Source organism: Rhinopithecus roxellana, chromosome 11, assembly GCF_007565055.1.
Source record: "Rhinopithecus roxellana isolate Shanxi Qingling chromosome 11, ASM756505v1, whole genome shotgun sequence".
Lineage (NCBI taxonomy): Eukaryota > Metazoa > Chordata > Mammalia > Primates > Cercopithecidae > Rhinopithecus > Rhinopithecus roxellana.
The window spans coordinates 53,455,324-53,475,415 of NC_044559.1; the positions used below are offsets into that span (position 1 = coordinate 53,455,324).

General features: G+C 50.4%; 2 protein-coding genes across 2 annotated transcripts in view; both read left to right on the plus strand.

Annotated features, from left to right (window-relative positions):
• Positions 1-20,092, plus strand: part of LOC115900306 (basic proline-rich protein-like) — a 165,354-nt gene that overhangs the window by 25,724 nt on the left and 119,538 nt on the right. The gene's annotated exons all lie outside the window — the stretch shown is intronic.
• Positions 663-19,431, plus strand: LOC104680854 (scavenger receptor cysteine-rich domain-containing protein SCART1-like). The gene is made up of 14 exons (XM_030940149.1): positions 663-769; positions 2,131-2,276; positions 2,602-2,925; positions 4,081-4,392; positions 5,040-5,354; positions 13,123-13,428; positions 13,570-13,887; positions 13,961-14,275; positions 14,353-14,667; positions 15,166-15,234; positions 15,311-15,625; positions 16,308-16,454; positions 17,575-17,730; positions 18,221-19,431. The coding sequence occupies exons 1-14, from the start codon at positions 663-665 to the stop codon at positions 18,340-18,342; spliced, it is 3,267 nt and encodes a 1,088-aa protein (XP_030796009.1). The 3' UTR covers positions 18,343-19,431.

The window sequence follows — 20,092 nt, forward strand, 5'->3', positions numbered from 1 at the left end:
AGGTCTAAACATCCAGTGAGTCGTCACCTGTAGGGTCTTTCGGCCGTGCGGGCCTCTGTCTGGCCTCCGTGTTTGCCCTGGCGTGTGGGCAGCGTGCTGTTGGCCTCACTGACACTGGCTCCGTAAGCAATGAGGACCCCAGCTGCACCCTTGGGGTCTCTCTGCACACTGCCCGCCATCCCCCAAACCCCTCCTCTGTCCCAACTTCCTGGGATTGTGAGGGGGGCCCCTGCTTGGGTCCAAGGACCACCTTGGGTGGAGAAGATAAACCAGAAGCCCCCTTCCTCAGACAGGAAGCCCAGTGAAGATGCTGAGGGGACATCCAGAGAGTGTGGACAGGGCCTCTGGGCAGGAGTGCCGTGCTGAGGATGTGTGGCCAGCTTCTTGGGGTGCAGCTGGAGCAGCTCCTGATGGAGCTGAGGGCAGAGGGCTTACCTACCGTCTGAGCACACCTTACCCTCCGAGAACCGGCAGGGCCTGTTCTCAGGCAACAACCCCTAATCGAGGGTTGGCCAACCGGGCTTGACTCTGTGTGAGGCGTGTCCTTAGGGCAAGGTGGGGGGTAGGGCATGTGGGTGGTCCCTGGGGTGGGTGAGGGCAGGGAGGCATGAGGTGTGTGGAGGGGCTGTGGGGGAGAGAGCAGCGAGGTGGCAGGAAATGGGATGAGGTGTGAGCATGAGACATGGACCTGGAGGACACTTGGGGAGCAGACTGAAGATGTCAGTGCCACGGGGAGGACCCTGGTGTCGCTGCCCCCTCCAGCCTTGCTGTGTGTGCCGGCCTCGCCCCTCCCAGCCTTGCCGTGTGTGCCAGCCTCGCCCGCTCCAGCCTTGCCGTATGTGCTGGCCTCACCCCTCCTGTTTCTTCCCCTCGGTCCCCCAGCAGCAGTGTTTTTATGAGTTTTTTTTTTTATAGCGATTGGCACAGACACGGGGACCTAGAGCTGCAAACCCTCCCCCAAGGCCTCCCCAGGGCTTTCACCTTCCTGACTCCACGTGCAGGGCACTAAAGAGGCCCTTTGCAAGTCAGAGTGCGGGGAAGCACCTGAGGCAGCGGCAGGTCCCAGGCGCGGGGCTCCAGCACACATAGCCTGGCAGACAGGCCTGTGACCTTCTCTGGAAATCTGGTTCCCTCTCACTCTCCTGGTCTGCACATAGAGGTCTAGAAACCTGAGTCACCCTGACCTGAATTGGTTCTCTGGCAAATCTACTGGAAATTAACCTTTATTGATATTATGCTGCTTATAAAATAATAACATGCTTAATTATTGTACGTTTAAAAACAGGCCAGACGGGGTGTGGCTGATGCCTGTAATCCCAGCACTTTAAGAGGCCAGGGTAGGCGGGTCACTTGAGTCCAAAAGTTCGAGACCAGCCTGGGCAACATGATGAAACCCCATCTCTAAAAGCATGCAGCTGGCATATAGACTTGCCCAAATGCAAGTGTTTATCCAGCCGTGTGTAAACGCTGCCCCTTTCCGGCCTTGTCTCCGATGCCGCATCATTGATTTAATCCTCTGTTGGATTTGGTGGCTTCCCAAGGACACAGCCTCACAGGGAGGCCATGCATCCCTTACGAATTCAGGTCGCAGGGCACACACGTTTTTCAGAATTTTGCTCCCATTGCTAGGTCTGTGTGTTCACAGCGCATGAGCTTGGCACGACCCTAGGTCTTCAGCCGCACCTTTTGTGAGAGGCAGAGAAGGTCCATCCTTCCCCTGCCAGGCCCTTGTGTCAGCACCCGTGGCCACCAGGGCCTTGCTGAGAATGGGCCCTCACTGGTCCATCTCACACCTGGGGCTGCATTGGGCACCAGCTGCAGGAAGCCCAGCCTGGCCTCACCACACGCTGCTGGCACCGTCTGGGCTGAGGCACGGGTGACAGATGACAGCTCTGATATGGGGGGAGGAGGCGAGGGCGTGCACGGGCTTCCTTCTCAGAAAGGTGTCACACTGAGTCGGCGTCCACCTTCCGTCCAGGGGCAGAACACACGTCCCTGCCACGAGAGCATCAGCCTGGGGCACGGCAGCAGCAGAGTGGCCAGGCATGGCATTGTTCCCTCTGGGACTGTGGCCCCTGCTCCTGGCCTGCTGGACCCGCCCTCCCGGTGAGTGTGTGCTGCTGCCTGCAGGGCGCTGGGGGTCAGAGCCCCAGTGTCCAGGACATTCCATGGGGGAGGGGGCCACGACACCACAGTGGTCCCGTCTGCTCCTTGCTGTGAATCCTGGGAGCCTCAGCTGGCGACCACAGAGGGCTGGGGTGTCCGCTGCGGGGCTCGTGAGTGGGCAGAGTGATCACAATCTTGTTTTCTGTGGGCCTTCCAAATGCATGTGAAAGGCTGGGACCTTCACTTCATTGAATTTCCTCAGAAAATGGTCCTTAGGCCGTTTTTGTTAACATTTTGCTCATTTTTGTTGATATTTAAGTTTGTTCATGTCATTGGTGACATCCAAATAATGTGCGAGAAAACTTGGGAAAATCAAGAGTAAGGTGCAAACTGGGCTGGAAGGTGAAAGTTAGATTTCTAACTTCGGACGTTCTGGGCATAAAGTACTCAAGGGTACCTTGCCATGACGCCTTTCCTATGTTCTTGTCCCCGAAGCTCCCACTGCAGAGTCCCTGGCCCTGGTGAGGGGTGGAAACCGCTGCGAGGGCCTCCTGCAGGTGCAGTCCCTGGGGCAGCAGGGCCTGGTGTGTGGGGACCACTGGGGCCTGCGGGAGGCATCTGTGATTTGCAGGCAGCTGGGCTGCGGTCGTGCCCTCTATGTCCCCACGTATGTGGTGTGGCCCCAGGAGGCTCACCAGTCCTTGCTGCAGGGCGTGCAGTGCCAGGGTGTGGAGGCCTCGCTCTGGGACTGCTCCCTGGGGAAGTGGGGGTCAATTAACGGCTGTGAGTGTGAGTGCATCGGTGCAGTCCACTGCTCAGGTAGGATGGGTGCCCCGGGAGCCACTTCTGCCAGTCTGTGGCCCTGTCCCCACCCACGACCTTCACTTTGGGGAGGAGGGGTGTTGCCTGAGTCCCCCCGGGTGGAAGACAAGACCCTTCTTCCTGGGGTGCCTGTGACTCCAGTGCTGTGACCCTCAGACCCTCATGGCACTGTATGACCCCACATGTGTCCCCTCCAAAGGCCCAGACAGCACAGCACAATTGAGGGACATATTACACACCGAGGCCAGCCCTGGCCAGGATTCCAGCCCGAGTTCAGTCCTTTTGGGTTCAACTGACTCGTGGCAACCATCAAACACTGGGGGCCAGTGGTGACCACAGGACCTTATGGGGTGAAGGGTCCTCTCTTCCTCCCCTGAGTGGCTGGCACGAGTGGAGGCACCGGCCTGGGGGCTCAGGCAGGTGTGGAGGCTGGTGCTGAGTGAGGTGCTCCCTCCGGCCCTCATCTCAGCTTTCTGCTCCTGTGGTCTCCCTTGTCAGGGCCCACTCAGGAGGCTCTGAGCTCCTGGATCTGCCCCAGATTTCAGCAGCCCTGTCCTGCTCAGGCTCTGGCTGGGACCCTGCCCTTTCCCCTCTGCTGGATTGTTGGTGGGAAGCAGAGGCTCAAAGTGGCATGCGTGAGGAGAGAGAGATGAGGGACATTGACACAGGCAAGGAGAGGCCACTGGCACCAGAGGGCCTTGGCCTGCAAACTCCAAGGCATGAGCTCCAGAACCAGACAGCTGGCCCTGTGTGGAGACCACTGTGGGGGTATGACCAGGGGCCTGGGATACTGGCCTGCAGGGCCCCTCAGAGAGGAGCAGATGGGCCGATCTCCTATGTGCTGTCCTCCCCACTTGATGCGCCCTCCCTGTGGGCAAGGCCCCAGAAGCCAGAGGGCATGGAGCTTGTCCTGCCATCTATGCAGGTGGCCTCTTGGGCACAGGGTGGTGGGGAGAGGGGACCTAAAGTGGGCAGGTACAGTCTCTGGCTGCCCCCTCTGGGGTCCTGGGCCCAAAAGAAAGGCCTCTGCTGCAGACCCCCACACACCTCATCCTCCAACAAAGGCCACTGCCTCAGTCCACACGTTAGGGGTGGGAGGACCACGCCCCAGCAGAACTGAAGTGGAACCAGAGTGGGCACCTGTGTGTGCAGGAGGAAAGCTGGCCTCCCTGGGGCTGCGTGGTGGAGGCAGCCCCTGTGCGGGGACCCCTGTGATCCGGATAACAGAAGGCCCTGTGATAAGCTGTGGCTTGCACCAGAAAGAGGCCAGCGTCTTCTGCAGAAGGCTGGGGTGTGGCCCAGCACTCCAGGCATCCAGGCCCCACCTCACAGGGCACCCAGGCTGGCTGGGCTCGAAAGTCATTTCCTGCCAGGGAACAGAGTCCAGCATCTTCAACTGCAGGTTCAACCTGAACTTCCTAGACCACTGTGACCTCCCAACAGACTCTGAGGTGGTGTGTGCAGGTAGGGACGCCCTTTCCTGAGAATCTCTGAGACGGGAGGTGTCCACTCAGCAGTGTGCAGGGACTGAGGGGATGGCCCTGGCCTACAGGGTGTGGGGGTCTTGTCTCCTGGGGCTTCAGCACCTGCCCAGCAAGGCCCCTATGCTGCTGCCCTCCTGTACCCCTGTCCTGGGGAGGGAGAGGGGCTGGTGGCCCAGGGGTCACCTGGGGAGATGGCTGACACTGATGGCAGCTCCTCCCTCAGGGCTCTGGCCAGGGTGTGGCTGGGCACTGGGCTTAAAACTGACCAGGTGGTTAAAGTGGCCTGCCAGGGTCCAGGTCCAAGCCTGGGAGTGGGCTCTATGACACAGATGTGGGGGCCCCAGGCCCTGGGATAGAGATCCTTGTTTGGGGTGGGGACTGTTGTTGCTGTCCGAATTCTGCCGGAGCCAGGACCCCAGGGAGATTGGCGGGTGGCAGAGGCCTCGGCCTGCACACCCCAGGACCTCTCCTGCCGCTTCAGAGCCCCAGGGGCCAGGCCAGCCCAGGTGGTCCTGGGTCCTCCTGCATCAGTCCTTTCCGTGGGGCCCGAGGGCAGCGGTCAGGTCGCTTCATCCCAGAGGCCTACACCGAGCCTGCCCCGTGCTCCAGTCCAGCGTCTGCCCCCAGGACACACCGAGGCCCGGCTGGTGGGCGGCGAGCACCCCTGCGCCGGGCGCCTGGAGGTGAGGCGGGGCCTGACCTGGGGCACCGTCTGCCACGCGGACCTGGACCCGGCCACGGCCCACGTGGTGTGCCGGGAGCTGCAGTGCGGGGCGGCGGCGTCCACGCCCGAGGGCGCCCGCTTCGGCCGGGGCTCGGGGCCGGTGTGGACCGAGGCCTTCCGCTGTGCGGGCAACGAGTCGCTGCTGTTCCACTGCCCGCGGGCGCGCGGGAGCCAGTGCGGGCCCGGCCGTGACGCGGGGCTCAGGTGCACGGGAGAAAGTAAGTCGCCCGCGCGGCTCCGGGGCTGGGGTCCGGGCAGGGAGGCTGGGGCTGTGGGGCGCGGACCCCGCCGCTCCCTGGACGGCGGACCCGGCGCTCGCGCCTGGGCCTGGGCTGCTGGGACCCGAGCTGCCTCCCGCCCGCCCGCCCGCCCTTCCTCTCGCAGGTGTTTGTTGACCTGGAGCTGGTCATCTTTGGAGGAATGTTTATTCAGGACCCTCTCCATGCGGACCCCGCACCCCTGTCGACGTATCGCTGGCAAATACTCCCCCGTTCCGTGGGGCGTTTCTCACTTCCGAGGATGCTCCTTCAGGCATCATCCAGATGCCTGAGAACTAGGAGCTTTGAGGAAGTCCTGTTTACCTATTTATTCCCTGTGTGTTGCTTGAACTTTTAGTGTCATGTCTAAGAATCCAGTCTCTAATCCAAGTCATGAAGGCGACTCCTGTGGTTTTTTCTCAGGTGTACAGTTTCAGCTGTTATTTGGCCTTTAATTGACTTTGACGTGCATTTTGTATATGGCATAAGGAAAGGGTTCCACTCATTCCTTTGCGTGCGGCGCCCAGTTGTCCATTTGTTGAAGACACTATTCTTTCCTTATGCTTTGAACGTATGTATTTATTGTTCTAAAATGACAAATAATACTTGTACAGTGTGATGTCTCAGTACATATTTACTTTTGTGATGATTAGGTGATCTTTCCTATTGAATTTTCTTCACACCATGTGAAAATCCTTTGCCCCACATGGATACACTTATTTTGGGACATTCAATCTGTTCTGTTGACTTATATGTGTATTTTCATGCCAGTGGCATACTGTGTTGATTACCGTAGCTCTGTGGTAGTTTTGAAATAGGGAAATGAGTCCTGTAAGTTTTTCTTCTTCAGTATTGTTTTGGTTATTTAAGGTCCCTTGAAATTGCATCTGAATTTTAGGATCAGTTCTATCTCTGAACAAAAAAATGGTTGTTGGGATTTTGATAGGGATTTCACAGAATCTGTGGATTGGTTTGGGAGTATTGCCATCTTAACAATATTAAATCTTTCAATCTATGAACATAGGATGTCTTTGCATTTGTTTAGGTTTTCACTGATTGTTTTCAAAAATGTTTTGTATTTTTCAGTGTATAAGTCTGTCTTGGGCCTCCTTGGTAAACATTATTATTATTATTTCATTCTTTTTTAAATTGGCACATTTTGAACACATATTAATTGTACACATTTATGGAGTATAGTGCAGGGTTCCAGTGCATGTATATATTGTGTAATAATCAAATCAGGGAATTCAGCGTATCCATCACCTCAACATGATTGTGTCTCTGTGGTGAGGACATTCAAAATTCTCTCTTCTAGCTATTTTGAAATATATAGCACAATACAGTTAATTGTATCCACCTGCCTGCACTGTAGAACACCGAAGCTTCTCTCTCCTGTCTCTACCGTTTTACCAGTTGACCAGTCACCGCCATACCTCCTCCTCACTACACTCCCTGACTCTGGTAGCCCCCATTCTACTGTCTACTTCTATGAGATCAACTTTTCAAGATTCCATGTGCAAGTGGGATCCTCTGGTGTTTGTCTCTCTCTGACTTATTTCACCTAACATAATGTCTGCCAGGCCATCCACGTTGCTGCAAATGACAGGATTCCATTCTGTTTTTAAGACTGAAAAAGATTTCATTTTGTGTAATATATAGACCACATTTTCTCTACCCATTGATGAACATGGGTTAAGTCCATAGTTTGGCTATTGTGATTAGTGTTGCCATAAACATGGCGGTACAGATATCTCTTCAACTTACTGATTTTCTCTCATGTTGTCGATTGTTTCCTTTGCTGTATGGAAGGTTGTTAGTTTTTTGTAAACCCATTTGTCTATTTTTGCTTTTGTTGCCTGTGCTTTTCAGGTATTATCTGAAAAATCCTTGCTAGACCAATGTCCTGAGCACTTTCCCTGTTCTCTTCTAGTTGTCTCTATCGTTGTGGGTCTTTCATTTAAGTCTAATAAACCTTGAGTTGATTTTTGTATGTAGTTAGAGGTAGGGGTCTAGTTTCATTCTGCATGTGGATATCCAGTGTTCTCAGCACCATTTGTTGATGAGACTGTCCTTTTCCCAATGTGTATTCTTGGCACCTTCGTTAAAAATCAGGTGACTGTAAGTGCATGGATTTATTTATCTTCTGTCTTTGTTTCACTGGCCTATGTGTCTATTTTCATATCAAGTACCATGTTGTTTTGGTTACTATAGTTTTGTAGTATACTTTGGAATCCAGTAATGTGATGCCTTCAGCTTTGGTCTTTGCTCAGGATTGCTTTGAGTATTCTTGGGGTCTTCTTTTATTATTATTCATAGTTAGAATATAGAAATGCAACTATTTTTTATGCCCTCTTTTTTCCTGAAATTTCTTATGGCTTTAAATAGTTTTTTGGTGGATTCTGTAGGATTTTCTATATGTAAGATCATGTACCTGTGAATACAGATAGTTTTTCCTCTTCCTTTCCAATACAGATGCTTTTTATTTCTTTTTTCTTGCCTAATTTCTCTGGCTAGAACTTGCAGTAGAATGTTGAGTAGAAATGGTGAAAAAGTGTATATTTGTCTTGTTCCTTATCTCAAGAGATAAGCTTTCAGTTTTTCTTCATTGAGTATGATGCTAATTGTGGGTTTTTAATAAATGTTCTTCAGCACATTGAGGAAGTTCCCTTCTGTTCTGGTTTGCTGAATGTTTTATCATGACAGTCTGTTGTATTTTGTCAAATGCTTGTTCTGCATCAATTGAAATTATCATGTTTTATTGTATTTATTTATTTTTTTTCCTTCATTCTAATAGTGAAGTGAAGATACCTGGTGCTTGGCTTTTCTTTATTCAGAGGTTTTTGTTTACTGATTTATTTCCTTTACTTTTTATAGCTCTGTTGAGATTTTCTGTTCATTATTGGGTCAGTTTTGATAATTTGTGTATTTCTAGAAATCTGTTCATTTCATCTAAATTATCTAACTGGGGGGGTGAATACTATGAAATTAGTCAAGGTGTTAATTTACACTTCTCTTTTATTTCTGTAGATTTCATACCAAGTACCCCCCACATTCATTTCTGATTTTGGTAATTTGAGTGTTCTCTCTTTTTTTTTTTTTTTTTTTTTTTTGAGGTGGAGTCTCACTCTGTCGCCCGGGCTGGAGTGCAGTGGCGCCATCTCAGCTCACTGCAAGCTCCGCCTCCCGGGTTCACACCATTCTCCTGCCTCAGCCTCCCGAGTCATTGGGAGTATAGGCACCCACCACCACGCCTGGCTAATTTTTTTTTTTTTTGTATTTGTAGTAGAGACGCAGTTTCACCATGTTAGCCAGGTTGGTCTCAATCTCCTGACCTCGTGATCCACCCGCCTTGACCTCCCACCGTGCTGGGATTCCAGGCGTGAGCCACCGCGTCCAGCTGGGTGTTCTCTTTTTCTATTGGTCAGTCTAGCTAAATGTTGTCACTTTTGTTGATCTCTTCACAGACTTAGCTTTTATTTTTGTTATTCTCTCTATTGTTTTTCATTCTATATTTCATTTAGTATCTCCTTCCTTCTGCTAGCTTCAGGTTTAGTTTATTCTTCCTTTTCTAGTTTTTTAAGGTGTAAATGCCATTATTGATTTGAGATATTTATTTTCTCCTAATATAGATGTTCGTTACTATAAAATTTTCTCTAAGCATTGCTTTCATTTCAATCCATACATTTTGTTATGTTGTGTTTTCACTTTCATTCATCCAAAAGTATTTTCTAATTTTCCTTGTGATTTCTTCCTTGACTTAATTGGTTGCTTACGAGTGTGTTCTATTTGTTAATTTCCCAGTTTCCCCTTTTAAATTTATTCCTAACTGCATTCCTTTATGGTCAGAGAAGATGCTTTTTATGATTTCAGTTCTTTAAAATTTATTCGGACTTGATTTATTCCTCAACATAGTGTCTACACTGATGAACATTTCATGGACATGAGAGAAAAATGTGTATTTTGCTGACTTGAGCACAGTGTTTCACAGATGTCTGTGAGGTTTAATTGGTTTATAGTGTTCTTCCAGTGATTTCTTTCCTTATTAGCTGTATTCATAGATGGTCTATCCATTATTAAAAGTGAGATATTTTTGGTTCTAGTTATTATTTATAGTCATCTATTTCTGCCTTTAATTTGGTCAATTTTTTTCTTTATTACTTTTGGCTCTGTTATTAGCTGCACATATGCTTATATTTGTTGTATATTCTTTTGATGGACTGACCCTTTAATAAATATATAATCCTCTTCACTCTGTTATTAGCTGCACATATGCTTATATTTGTTGTATATTCTTTTGATGGACTGACCCTTTAATAAATATATAATCCTCTTCTTATCTCTCCTCACAATTTTTAACTTAAAGTCTGTCTTAGTCCATCTAGGCTGCTATAGAAAACACTGTAGACCGGGTAATTTGTAAATGACAGAAATGTGTGTCTCAGAGTTCTGGAGGCTGAGAAATCCAGGGTCAGGGAACCAGCAGATTCAGTGTCTGGAGGGACCTGTTCCTCATAGATGGGGCCTTCTTTGTGTCCTCACGTAATAGAGGAGCAAAAGAGGAAAAGGGATGAAATTGCTCCCTGGAGCCCTTCATAAGGGCTAATGTCCTTCATGAGGATGGAGCCCTCATGGTTTAACCACCTCCAAAAGGCTTCACCTCTTAACACTGTTGCTTTTCAGATTCTGTCTCAGCATGAATTTTGGAGGAACATGAACATTCAAACTGTGACTAGGTCTATTTTGTCTGATATTTGTATAGCCACTTCAGCTCTCTTTTGGTGACTATGTGCATGTATATCTTTTCCAAACTTTCACTTTTAACCTAATGGTCTTTTGATCTGAAGTGACTTTATGAAGAGAGCACATTTTAAAACAATTTTTTAAAAACAATCCATTTTGTCCCTTTCTGCCTTTTATTTAGATGGTTTAATCCCTTTACATTTAAAGTAATTACCAATAAGGAGTATTCACTTCTGCTATTTTTCTATTTGTTTCATACATGTCTTTTTTTTTGTTCCTCAATTCCTCCATTACTGCCTTCTTTTGCATTTATTTGACATTTATAGTGCACCGTTTTCATTCCCTTCCCATTCTGTTTTTTATTTTTTGGTGTATTTCTTAGTTTTCTCTCTAGTGGTTCCCCTGGAGATCATAAGAAATATTTTAAATTTACAAACCTCTGGTTTGCACTAAAACCAACTTAGTTTCAATAGTATACAAAATCTCTGCTCTTATATTGTTATTGTCACTAATTCATCTTTACACATTGTTTGTCCATTAACATAAATGTATAATTTTGTTTCATACCTATTTTTTAAAAGCATGTATGAGCAAACAAAGGTATAACAAACCCTGAATACAATACTGTTGGCCTTTATATTTTCCTGTGTAATTATCCTGATCAGTGTTATTAGATTAATCATCAGGCTTTGATTTACTGTTTAGTGCCTTTATTTCAGCCTGAATTAAACCCTTAAGCATTCTTTGTAGGACAAGTCTACTAGCAATGAATTTCCTCAGCTTTTGTTTAAAGTTCTCCTTCATTTTTAAGGATAGTTTTGCTAGATACAGAATTTTGGAGTGACCAGGGTTTTCCTTTCAGCACTTTAAATATACTACTCCACTGCTTTCTGGCTTCCATGGTTTCTGCTGAGAAATCAACTGTTGGTCTTACTGAGGATCCCTTGTACATGACCAGTCGCTTTTCTCTTGCTACTTTCAAGATTCTTCTCTTTATATTTGTCTTTTGAGAGTTTGATTTTAATGTGTCTCAGTGCAGGTATTTTTAAGTATAACCTACTTGAAGTTCATTGAGCGTCTTGGTTGCAGACTTATATCTTTCATCAAACTTGGAATTTTTTTACCATTATTTCTTCAAATATTTTTTCTTTCACTTTCTCCTCTCTCTCTTAAAAAAAAATTTTTTTTTTTTTTGTTATTCTGTGGAAGAGCCAGTGTTCTCTCTTTCTGTGACTCTGATTATGCATCTCTTAGTATCCTTAATGGTGTCCCACAGGTCTTTTGGGATCTGTTGATTTTTCTTTATTCTTTTTTCTTTCTGCTCCTCAGACTAGATAATCTGAATTGACTTATATTCAAGTTAATAGATTCTATCTTCTGCTTGCTCAAGGGATCTGCTGTTGAACCTTTTAGTGAATTTTTCATTTGTTATTTTTTTTAAGCTACAGAAAAATCTACTCAATTCCTTTTTATAATTTATATATTTTTATCAATATTCCTTATTTGGTAAGATATCATTATCCTGGTTTCCTATAGCTTTTTGAGCATATTTAAGACAGTGTATTTAAAGTATTTGTCTAGTAAGTCTAATGACTTAGCATCTTCAAGGACAATTTGTATTTCCCTTTTCCCCCTATAAATGTGTCATAATTTATGGTTACTTTGCATGTCTCATCTTTTTTATTGGAAACTGGACATTTTGAATTATTATACTGTGGCAACTCTAGAAATCGCATTTTTCTCTATCACCAGGGTTGGTTGTTGCTGATTTTTTTTTTTCTTTGAGATGGAGTCTTGCTGTTTCATCTAGGCTGAAGTGTAGTAGCATGATCTTGGCTCACTGCAACCTCTGCCCCCTGTGTTCAAGCAGTTCTCCTGCCTCTGCCTCCCGAGTAGCTGGAATTACAGGCACCCACCACTAATTTTTATATTAGTAATTAGTAATAATTTTGTGCCTGGCTAATTTTTGTATTTTTAGTAGAGACAGGGTTTCACCATCTTGGCCAGACTGGTATTGAACTCCTGACCTCATGATCCACCCATCTTGGCCTCCCAGAGGGCTGGGATGACAGGCATGAACTACCGTGCCCTGTTTAATGACTTTTCTAAAGTCCTTTTGTAAAGACTCTTCGTTGCATGTGACCACTAGGGTCTCTTTTTTGTTGGTTAGTGGGGTTAGTGATTAGACATGTTTCCTTAAATGCCCATAGTAAAAAACAGACAAACAAGCACTCCCGACTCTTCCAGTCTTTGCATGTTAGCTCTTTGTTGGGGCACACCATCAATACTAAGGCATTATTCTTCACTCATTCCTTATGCAGAACCAAATTTGCCACTTCTTTCTTCCTTAAGTGTTTTCAAGTTGTTCCCAGATACTAGAATTTCAAAAAAGTTGGTTATGAGTTTTACCACCTGATCATTACATTAGAGGGAGATGGAGCTTTGGGGTTCCTTACTCTGCCACGTATACTGTTGTTGCTACTTACCCTCAGGCATTTCCTCTGAAGTGCAGGGTGTGGGGTATGTTTAACTAGGCTCACACCAAGAACCAGGTGCAGCAGCACGTGTGGGGCCTGGGGAGGGGGGCCAGGGGTGCTGCCCCCTTTCCCAGAGCTCTGGCTGGCAATGAGAAGCAGGATCTGAGAGGGTGTGTGGAGCTCTGTCTTGGTGCTCACTTCCTGCTTATTGGAGACAGCATTCAGCAGCTTCACCTTTATTAGCGTTCCCCTGTGTTGGATGCATTCCAGAGCACTGACAAAGTATATTTCCATAGTTTTCCCAACTTAATCACTGCCTAAGTGAACGGATGATGCCCTTCACTTTTTGATTTCTCAGGCAATATCGGTGACGTCACTCGCCAAAGCTGTTTTCATGCCCTCAGTCTGTTTCCCCAAGTACTGGACTGTGTAACCAGGCTCAGGCTCACATGAAGGAAGGTGCAGACAGTGTCTGCCATGTGCGAGCCACACTGACTCCTCCTCTCCCCCAGAGTTCAGGCTGGTCAATGGCAGCAGCAGCTGTGAAGGCCGCGTGGAGCTCCAGGTGCAGGGGTCCTGGGCGCCCCTCTGTGCCACCCACTGGGACATAGCAGATGCCACCGTCCTCTGCCACCAGCTCAACTGTGGCAGTGCAGTGGCTGCACCTCGAGGAGGCCATTTTGGGGACGGGGACGCTGCCATCTGGCCTGACGCATTTCACTGTGGGGGGACAGAACCCTACTTGTGGAATTGCCCAATAAGCACCCTGGGCGTCCCGGCCTGTGCCCCGGGAAACTCAGCCTCCGCAGTCTGCTCAGGTGGGTGCATCCAGGGCTGTGGAGGAGGAGGGTGAGTGAGAGGCATGGACAGAGGGGGTGGAGAGGGAGGGGCCCTGCTGTGGGGTGGTTCTGGGCCCCTCCCGCGGACACCCTGGGTCCCCTGTGCGTCCCCATCCCCAGGTCTGCCCCACGGCCTGCGGCTGAGGGAAGGACAGAGCCGCTGTGATGGCCGCGTGGAGGTCTCCCTGGAGGGCGTGTGGGGCCGCGTCCTGGACGATGCCTGGGACCTGCGCGGCGCGGACGTGGTGTGCCGGCAGCTCGGGTGCGGAGCGGCCGAACAAGCCTATGACGCACCTGCCCCCAGCCGCGGGTCGGTCCAGGTGTCGCTGAGCCGCGCGCGCTGTCTGGGTACCGAGACCCGCCTGACTCAGTGCAACGTGTCCGCGACCCTGCAGGAGCCCGCGGGAACCTCGCGGGACGCCGGCGTGGTGTGCTCTGGTGAGGGCAGAACCGCATCCCCAGGGGCCCGTCGCCGCGCGGTCCTGGGCGCCCTGACTCTGTCTCTCCACAGGGAGCCTCGGGGTGCGGCTGGCCGCGGGGCCGGGGCGCTGTGCGGGGCGCGTGGAGGTGCTGCACGGGGGCGCGTGGGGCACCGTGTGTGACGACGCCTGGGACCTGCAGGACGCGCACGTGGTCTGCAGGCAGCTGGGCTGTGGCCGTGCCCTGAGCGCCCTGGGGGCCGCACACTTCGGAGCCGGGGCAGGGCGCATCTGGCTGGACGAGCTGGGCTGCCAGGGCCACGAGTCTGCTCTGTGGCAGTGCCCGTCGGCGGGCTGGGGCCAGCACGACTGCAGGCACAAGGAGGACGCCGGCGTCTTCTGCTCAGGTCCTGCAGCCCTTCCACCTTGTAGTCCCCACCCACACTCCGAGCTGGGCCTTGCTGACTGGCCTCTCTCTCTGCAGAGTTCACGGATCTGAGGCTTCAGGACCACAGGCAGCCATGCGCAGGGCGGCTGGAAATTTTCTACAATGGGACCTGGGGTGGTGTCTGCCAGACCCTGAGTGGGGCCTCCCTTGAGGTCCTGTGTAGGCAGCTGGGCTGTGGGTCCCATGGGCAGCTGCAGGCCAGGACAGGAAGCTGGTCTGCTCCTGAGTTTCTCTGGGTGGGTTCCATCCAGTGCAGGGACAGGCATGACCGGTCCCTGTGGCAGTGCCCATCAGCCCCCTGGGACCAGCATTCATGCTCCAGTGGAGAGGAAGCGTGGGTCCTGTGCACAGGTGAGTGGGTGGGCCTGTGTGTGGGGGGAGTGGTGGTGGAGAGGGGCCTCTGAGGGGCCCCATACTGTGTCTGCGTGGGCCCTTTCCTGGGAGATGAAATGTCAGTTTCCCTTTTCCTTATTCTGCATGAGTCTGCCCTGTGCCGGTCCAGTCAAAGGTGGGGGGGTCCCTGCGCTGAGGCTCTGGGCTGGGTGGGGAACATCTGGAGTCTTCCCAGACCCGGTGATCTCCCCCAGTGAGGGAAGCAGGACCCCTGCACTTCCCGGTATGGTCTGAGGACGTCCCACAGGGAGACGTCCCCCTTGGAAAAGTCTCCAGCACAGTTTGTGAAATCTGTAATCCCATGTGGAGATCCCTTGCTTAAACAGAGAGTTCTCTCTTTAGCCAGCAGAAATTGGTGTGTTGGGGAGACAGAGTAAAAAAGGAAATGAAAAATGTTTTACATAATTTAGCTGCTGAGCTTGCAAATACAGAAACGGGTCCCCATTTCCTGTGCAGAAAAGGCAGGAGAAGTTCCTGAGGACCCTGGGGAGCCTCTCAACTGCTCCTCCTCGCTCGGCTGCCCAGGTACCCCTCTGTCCTTGTCCCTGTCCTCCTTCCCGTCCCGGTCCAGCCCCCGCAGTGACGGCAGCCCCTGTTCCAGAGGAGGGCGCGCTGCGCGTGCGCGGGGGCGAGGCCCGCTGCTCCGGGCGCGTGGAGCTCTGGCACGCGGGCTCCTGGGGCACCGTGTGTGACGACGGCTGGGACCTGGCGGACGCGGAGGTCGTGTGCCGCCAGCTGGGCTGTGGTCGGGCCGTCGCCGCCCTGGGGGCCGCCGCCTTTGGCCCTGGCTCCGGACCCGTGTGGCTGGACGAGGTGGGGTGCCGGGGCAGCGAGGCGTCCCTGCGGGGCTGCCCTGCGGAGCGGTGGGGACGCGGAGACTGCGCGCACAAGGAGGACGCGGGCGTGCGCTGCTTGGGTGAGTGGAGGGCGGTGGAAAATGGGTAGGAGGCCGGCAGAGGCCGCTGGGAGGGAGTCCGTCTTGAGTGTTGCTTCCGTCACTTCGGTGGGCAGGAGAGCACGCCCAGGCTTCAGTGGGTTGGTTCCCACCCTGGGATTTTTCTGGGATAAGCTGATTTGCTGTGGAGGCCTGGTTGGGACATGCACCCCCTGGGGTTTCCCCCTAATCTTTTTTGGGAATTCCCTTTTGTTTATTCCAATTCTTGTTCATTTCGGGTGTGTGTCACCTGGGTGTTGGCAGGTTCAGTTGTTCCCAAAGCCTGCACCTCATTCTGTTTGCAGAAAACAAATAGTTAACCACAGCGATGACCTTAGCAGAAATAGCAGCAGTGGGTAACTTTCCCTGAGCCGCCCCCATTCTCTGTGCTCTGGTCACCTCTTGTGACTTGCCCTGGCATCTGCTTGGGGGCCATGTTTTACCAAGGAAGGGGGCTGTCCCTGGAAAGCAGAACCCCCAGTGGACACTAGTCATTCTGGAGTGCTCTGAGGAGCGGCAAGCAGCAGATGCCCCCCAGCACTTCCGACTCGCAGGTCCCCCTGAGGGAGAGGGTGTGGCTGGGCCCTTGGAGCCACCCTGTCCTGCTGAGGGTGTGCAGGTCCCCGCTGGCCACTCTGCTGGCTCAAGACCTCTCCTTTCTCAGAGCCTGGCCCAGGCTCGCCGCTGCCTGCAGCGCCCTTCCAGACACTCTGGGTGGTCAGTGTCATCCTGGGAGCCCTTCTTGGTCTTCTCCTTCTGGGCCTCATGGCCTCTCTGATTCTGCCTCGAGTCACACAAGCCATGCAGAGGGGTAAGCGCGAGCCCACCCTGATCCCATCAGCTGGTGCGCGGGGGCAGGAGCAGCTCACAGCTCCAACCTGGTGTTGGGGTCCAGGCAGGCGGGGTGCTCCATAGATCAGGCCTATGCAGACCTACCCCTACAGTCCAGGGAACTGAGAAGCTGAAGAAAGAAACAGACAAATCCAGTTTCCTAGAAAGAAACACTTAAAAGGGACTTATGAAGACAAGCGATGTTGGTGCCTTTAGCTGAGACGGTGGATGCCCATATGATCATCCCCTCAACTAGAAATTATATACCCCAGGGGAAGGGGACATGCAGGACAATTGCTTAAGGGCAGGATTTACAGTAAATGCATGCTCTTATGCAAGGAACAGTAGATAAAATAGAAATCTTAGAGGCCTTCCCGGAACTGGAGTTGGTCAGAAGTCAACATGGTGGATCCACATCTAAGACAGTTGCTTCAGCCTGCAGGCTGGTCTCACTTAGGGCTCTTTTTTTTTTTTTTTTTTTTTTTTTGAGACAGAGTCTTGCTCTGTCGCCCAGGCTGGAGTGCCATGGCCGGATCTCGGCTCACAGCAAGCTCTGCCTCCCGGGTTTACGCCATTCTCCTGCCTCAGCCTCCTGAGTAGCTGGGACTACAGGTGCCCACCACCTCACCTGGCTAGTTTTTTTGTATTTTTTAGTAGAGACGGGGTTTCACCGTGTTAGCCAGGATGGTCTCAATCTCCTGACCTCGTGATCCACCTGTCTTGGCCTCCCAAAGTGCTGGGATTACAGGCTTGAGCCACCGTGCCCAGCCACTTAGGGCTCATTTTATTGGCCAGAGAGAGTGGCAGACATCTGCATCAGCCTCCAGCCCTCAAGACTGAGCTGAACCCTAGAAGGTTCCCCCAGGCAGCACACTGGGGCTCACCGGGAAGCATCATGTGGTTGACTGACAAGGGGTGGTGGCCAGGGATGGGAGGGCACTGGGGGTCTGGCTGTGCTCCTGTGGCCCCTGCATCCTAGCCAACAGCCTCCTGCCTCTCTGCTGCCTGGATGGGGTTCCCGCCTGGAGTTACTGCCCTCCCTTGCCTGTGGCCACGTCCACACTGAGGGCCTGTGTGTGACCATGTTCACCTTGCCTCAGGTCTGGGAAGATCTGAGGCATCTCCTGAAGAAGCGATCTATGATGTCATTGGGGAAATGCCGCTAGCAGGACTGTACGAGGAAATCGTGGAGGCCGAGGCCATGCCCCAGGATGAGGAGGACGCAGGTGTGGTGAAGGTGGACACAGAAACAGCAGGTGGGTTTGTGCTCCAGCTCAGGGGTGAGCTCTGGGGTGGGCTGTGGATGCTGACCACAAGATGCAGTGGAAAGGGACTCTGACCACAGGAGCCTGGCTTCAGAAGGCTGCTGACCACAGGGCTCATGGATGCAAGGGGACCCGTGAGCAGGGGAGAGCAGGGCCACACTAATGAGGGCAGAGTCAGTGGCTGGAGTCCCCATCGGAGAGGCCTGCCCCGGGGTGGGAGAAGAAGGCTGTTGGGTACGCTGGGAGCCGTGGGTCTGGCAGGGACCTATGCTGCAGCTCACTCAGACTCAGTTTCCTCACCTGTGGGAACTGCGCTGCTGTTGCAGGTGCTTGAGGTGCTTCAATGTCAAGATGCCTTGAACGTTGCCAGGTGCTTTCTGTTTGACATGTTTATGCGTCTCCATCTTATGGGCTTGCCAAATGTGCTTTGGGGACAACTTGCACATGTGCCGATTTGGTCATGTGGTATCTCCTGCGCCAGTTTCAGGGGAGGCGTCTAACCTCCTGGAGGGACAGTCTACACGTGCGGAGGGAGGAACCAGCAGACCCGTTTCTCAGGGATATGACGAGGCTGCGTTTCCGCTGGAGGAGATGACATTGTAAAGCACCCTGAGGAGGAGATCCACCAGCTGGCTGTCGAAATCACAGCTCTTCATTCTCTTGTACAATTGTAGTGGATTTTGTGAGAACGTCTTGGATGAATTTCTCTTGCAATGTCCTCCACATCCGTATAAAATCCAGTCTTTCCAGGCCCTGCCTGGCTCTAACCCCCATCCCCTTCGAGGGCCATCTGCTGTGGACGGTTGGGCTGGGTAACCTTCAGATTTCTCACACATTATAGCAAATGCAAATATGTACAGAAATCAGTGGTTACGTTTGTGGTTTAGAGACACATGGTTCCATCTTCATCTTCTGCACCCAGCAGTGCGTTGCAGAGCTTCTCATGCCAGACATTCCTCTTTTTCTTAAAAACTATTCTTAATTGAATCCAAAGTATCTTTTAGATATCTACTTGTGTAATCATGTCATCCGTGAATATTCAGATTTATCTTCTCCTTCCAATCCATGTACCTTTAATCTCTTTTTCTGTGCTTTATTTTGTGGACTGGGACCCTTCAGTCCAGTGTTGAATAGAGGTGGCCAATGGGGATCTTGTCTCATTCATGGACTCAGAGCAAACGTGTTCCACATTTAATTTCACTATTAAATATAATATTTGGTGTTCAGTTTTGTAGACGCTATTTATCAGATCAAGGAAAGCCCAGTCTATCCCTAATTTGTTAAGGGTTTTGCTTTTTATCATAAATAAGTGTTGACTTTTATGAAATTCTTTTTGGTATCTATTAAGATGATAGATGATTTGATTTTCATATGTTACATTAACCATGGGTTAAACAAACTTACCTTTATCATGATATATTATTCTTTTTGTATTTCACGGGAATTAGTTTGGTAATACATTGGGTCAATGTTTAAAAAAGAAAATGATGTGTGATTTTTTTCTTTTGTTGTAGTATTTCTGTTTAATTTTTGCTACAAGGATTATTCAGGTACCATAAGAGTTAGGAGTATATTCTCTTTTTAAAAATATTTGCTAATTTAGGCTCCCACCAAGAGTTTAAAAGTGTTCCTATTTCTCCACATCCTCTCCAGCATCTGTTGTTTGCTGACTTTTTAATAATCACCATTCTAACTGGCACAAGATGATATCTCATTGTGGTTTTGATTTGCATTTCTGTAATGACCAGTGATGATGAACTTTTTTTTCATATGTTTGTTGGCTGCATAAACATCTTCTTTTGAGAAGTGTCTGTTCATATCCTTCACCCACTTTTTGATGGGGTTGTTTGCTTTTATCTTGTAAATTTGTTTAAGTTCCTTGTAGATTCTGGACATTAGCCCTTTGTCAGATGGATAGATTGCAAAAATTTTCTTCCATTCTGTAGGTTGCCTGTTCATTCTGATGACCCATTAGTGATAGACTGGATAAAGAAAATGTGGCACATATACACCATGGAATACTATGCAGCCATAAAAAAGGATGAGTTCATGTCCTTTGCAGGGACATGGATGAAGCTAGAAACCATAATTCTCAGCAAACTAACACAGGAACAGAAAACCAAACACTGCATGTTCTCACTCATAAGTGGGAATTGAACAATGAGAACACATGGACACAGGGAGGGAAACATCACACACTGGGGCCTGTCACGGGGTGGGGGGCTAGGGGAGGGAGAGCGTTAGGAGAAATACTTAATGGGTTGATGGGTGCAGCAAACCACCATGGTACCTCTAGACCTCTGTAACAAACCTGCACATTCTGCACACGTATCCCAGAACTTAAAGTGTAATA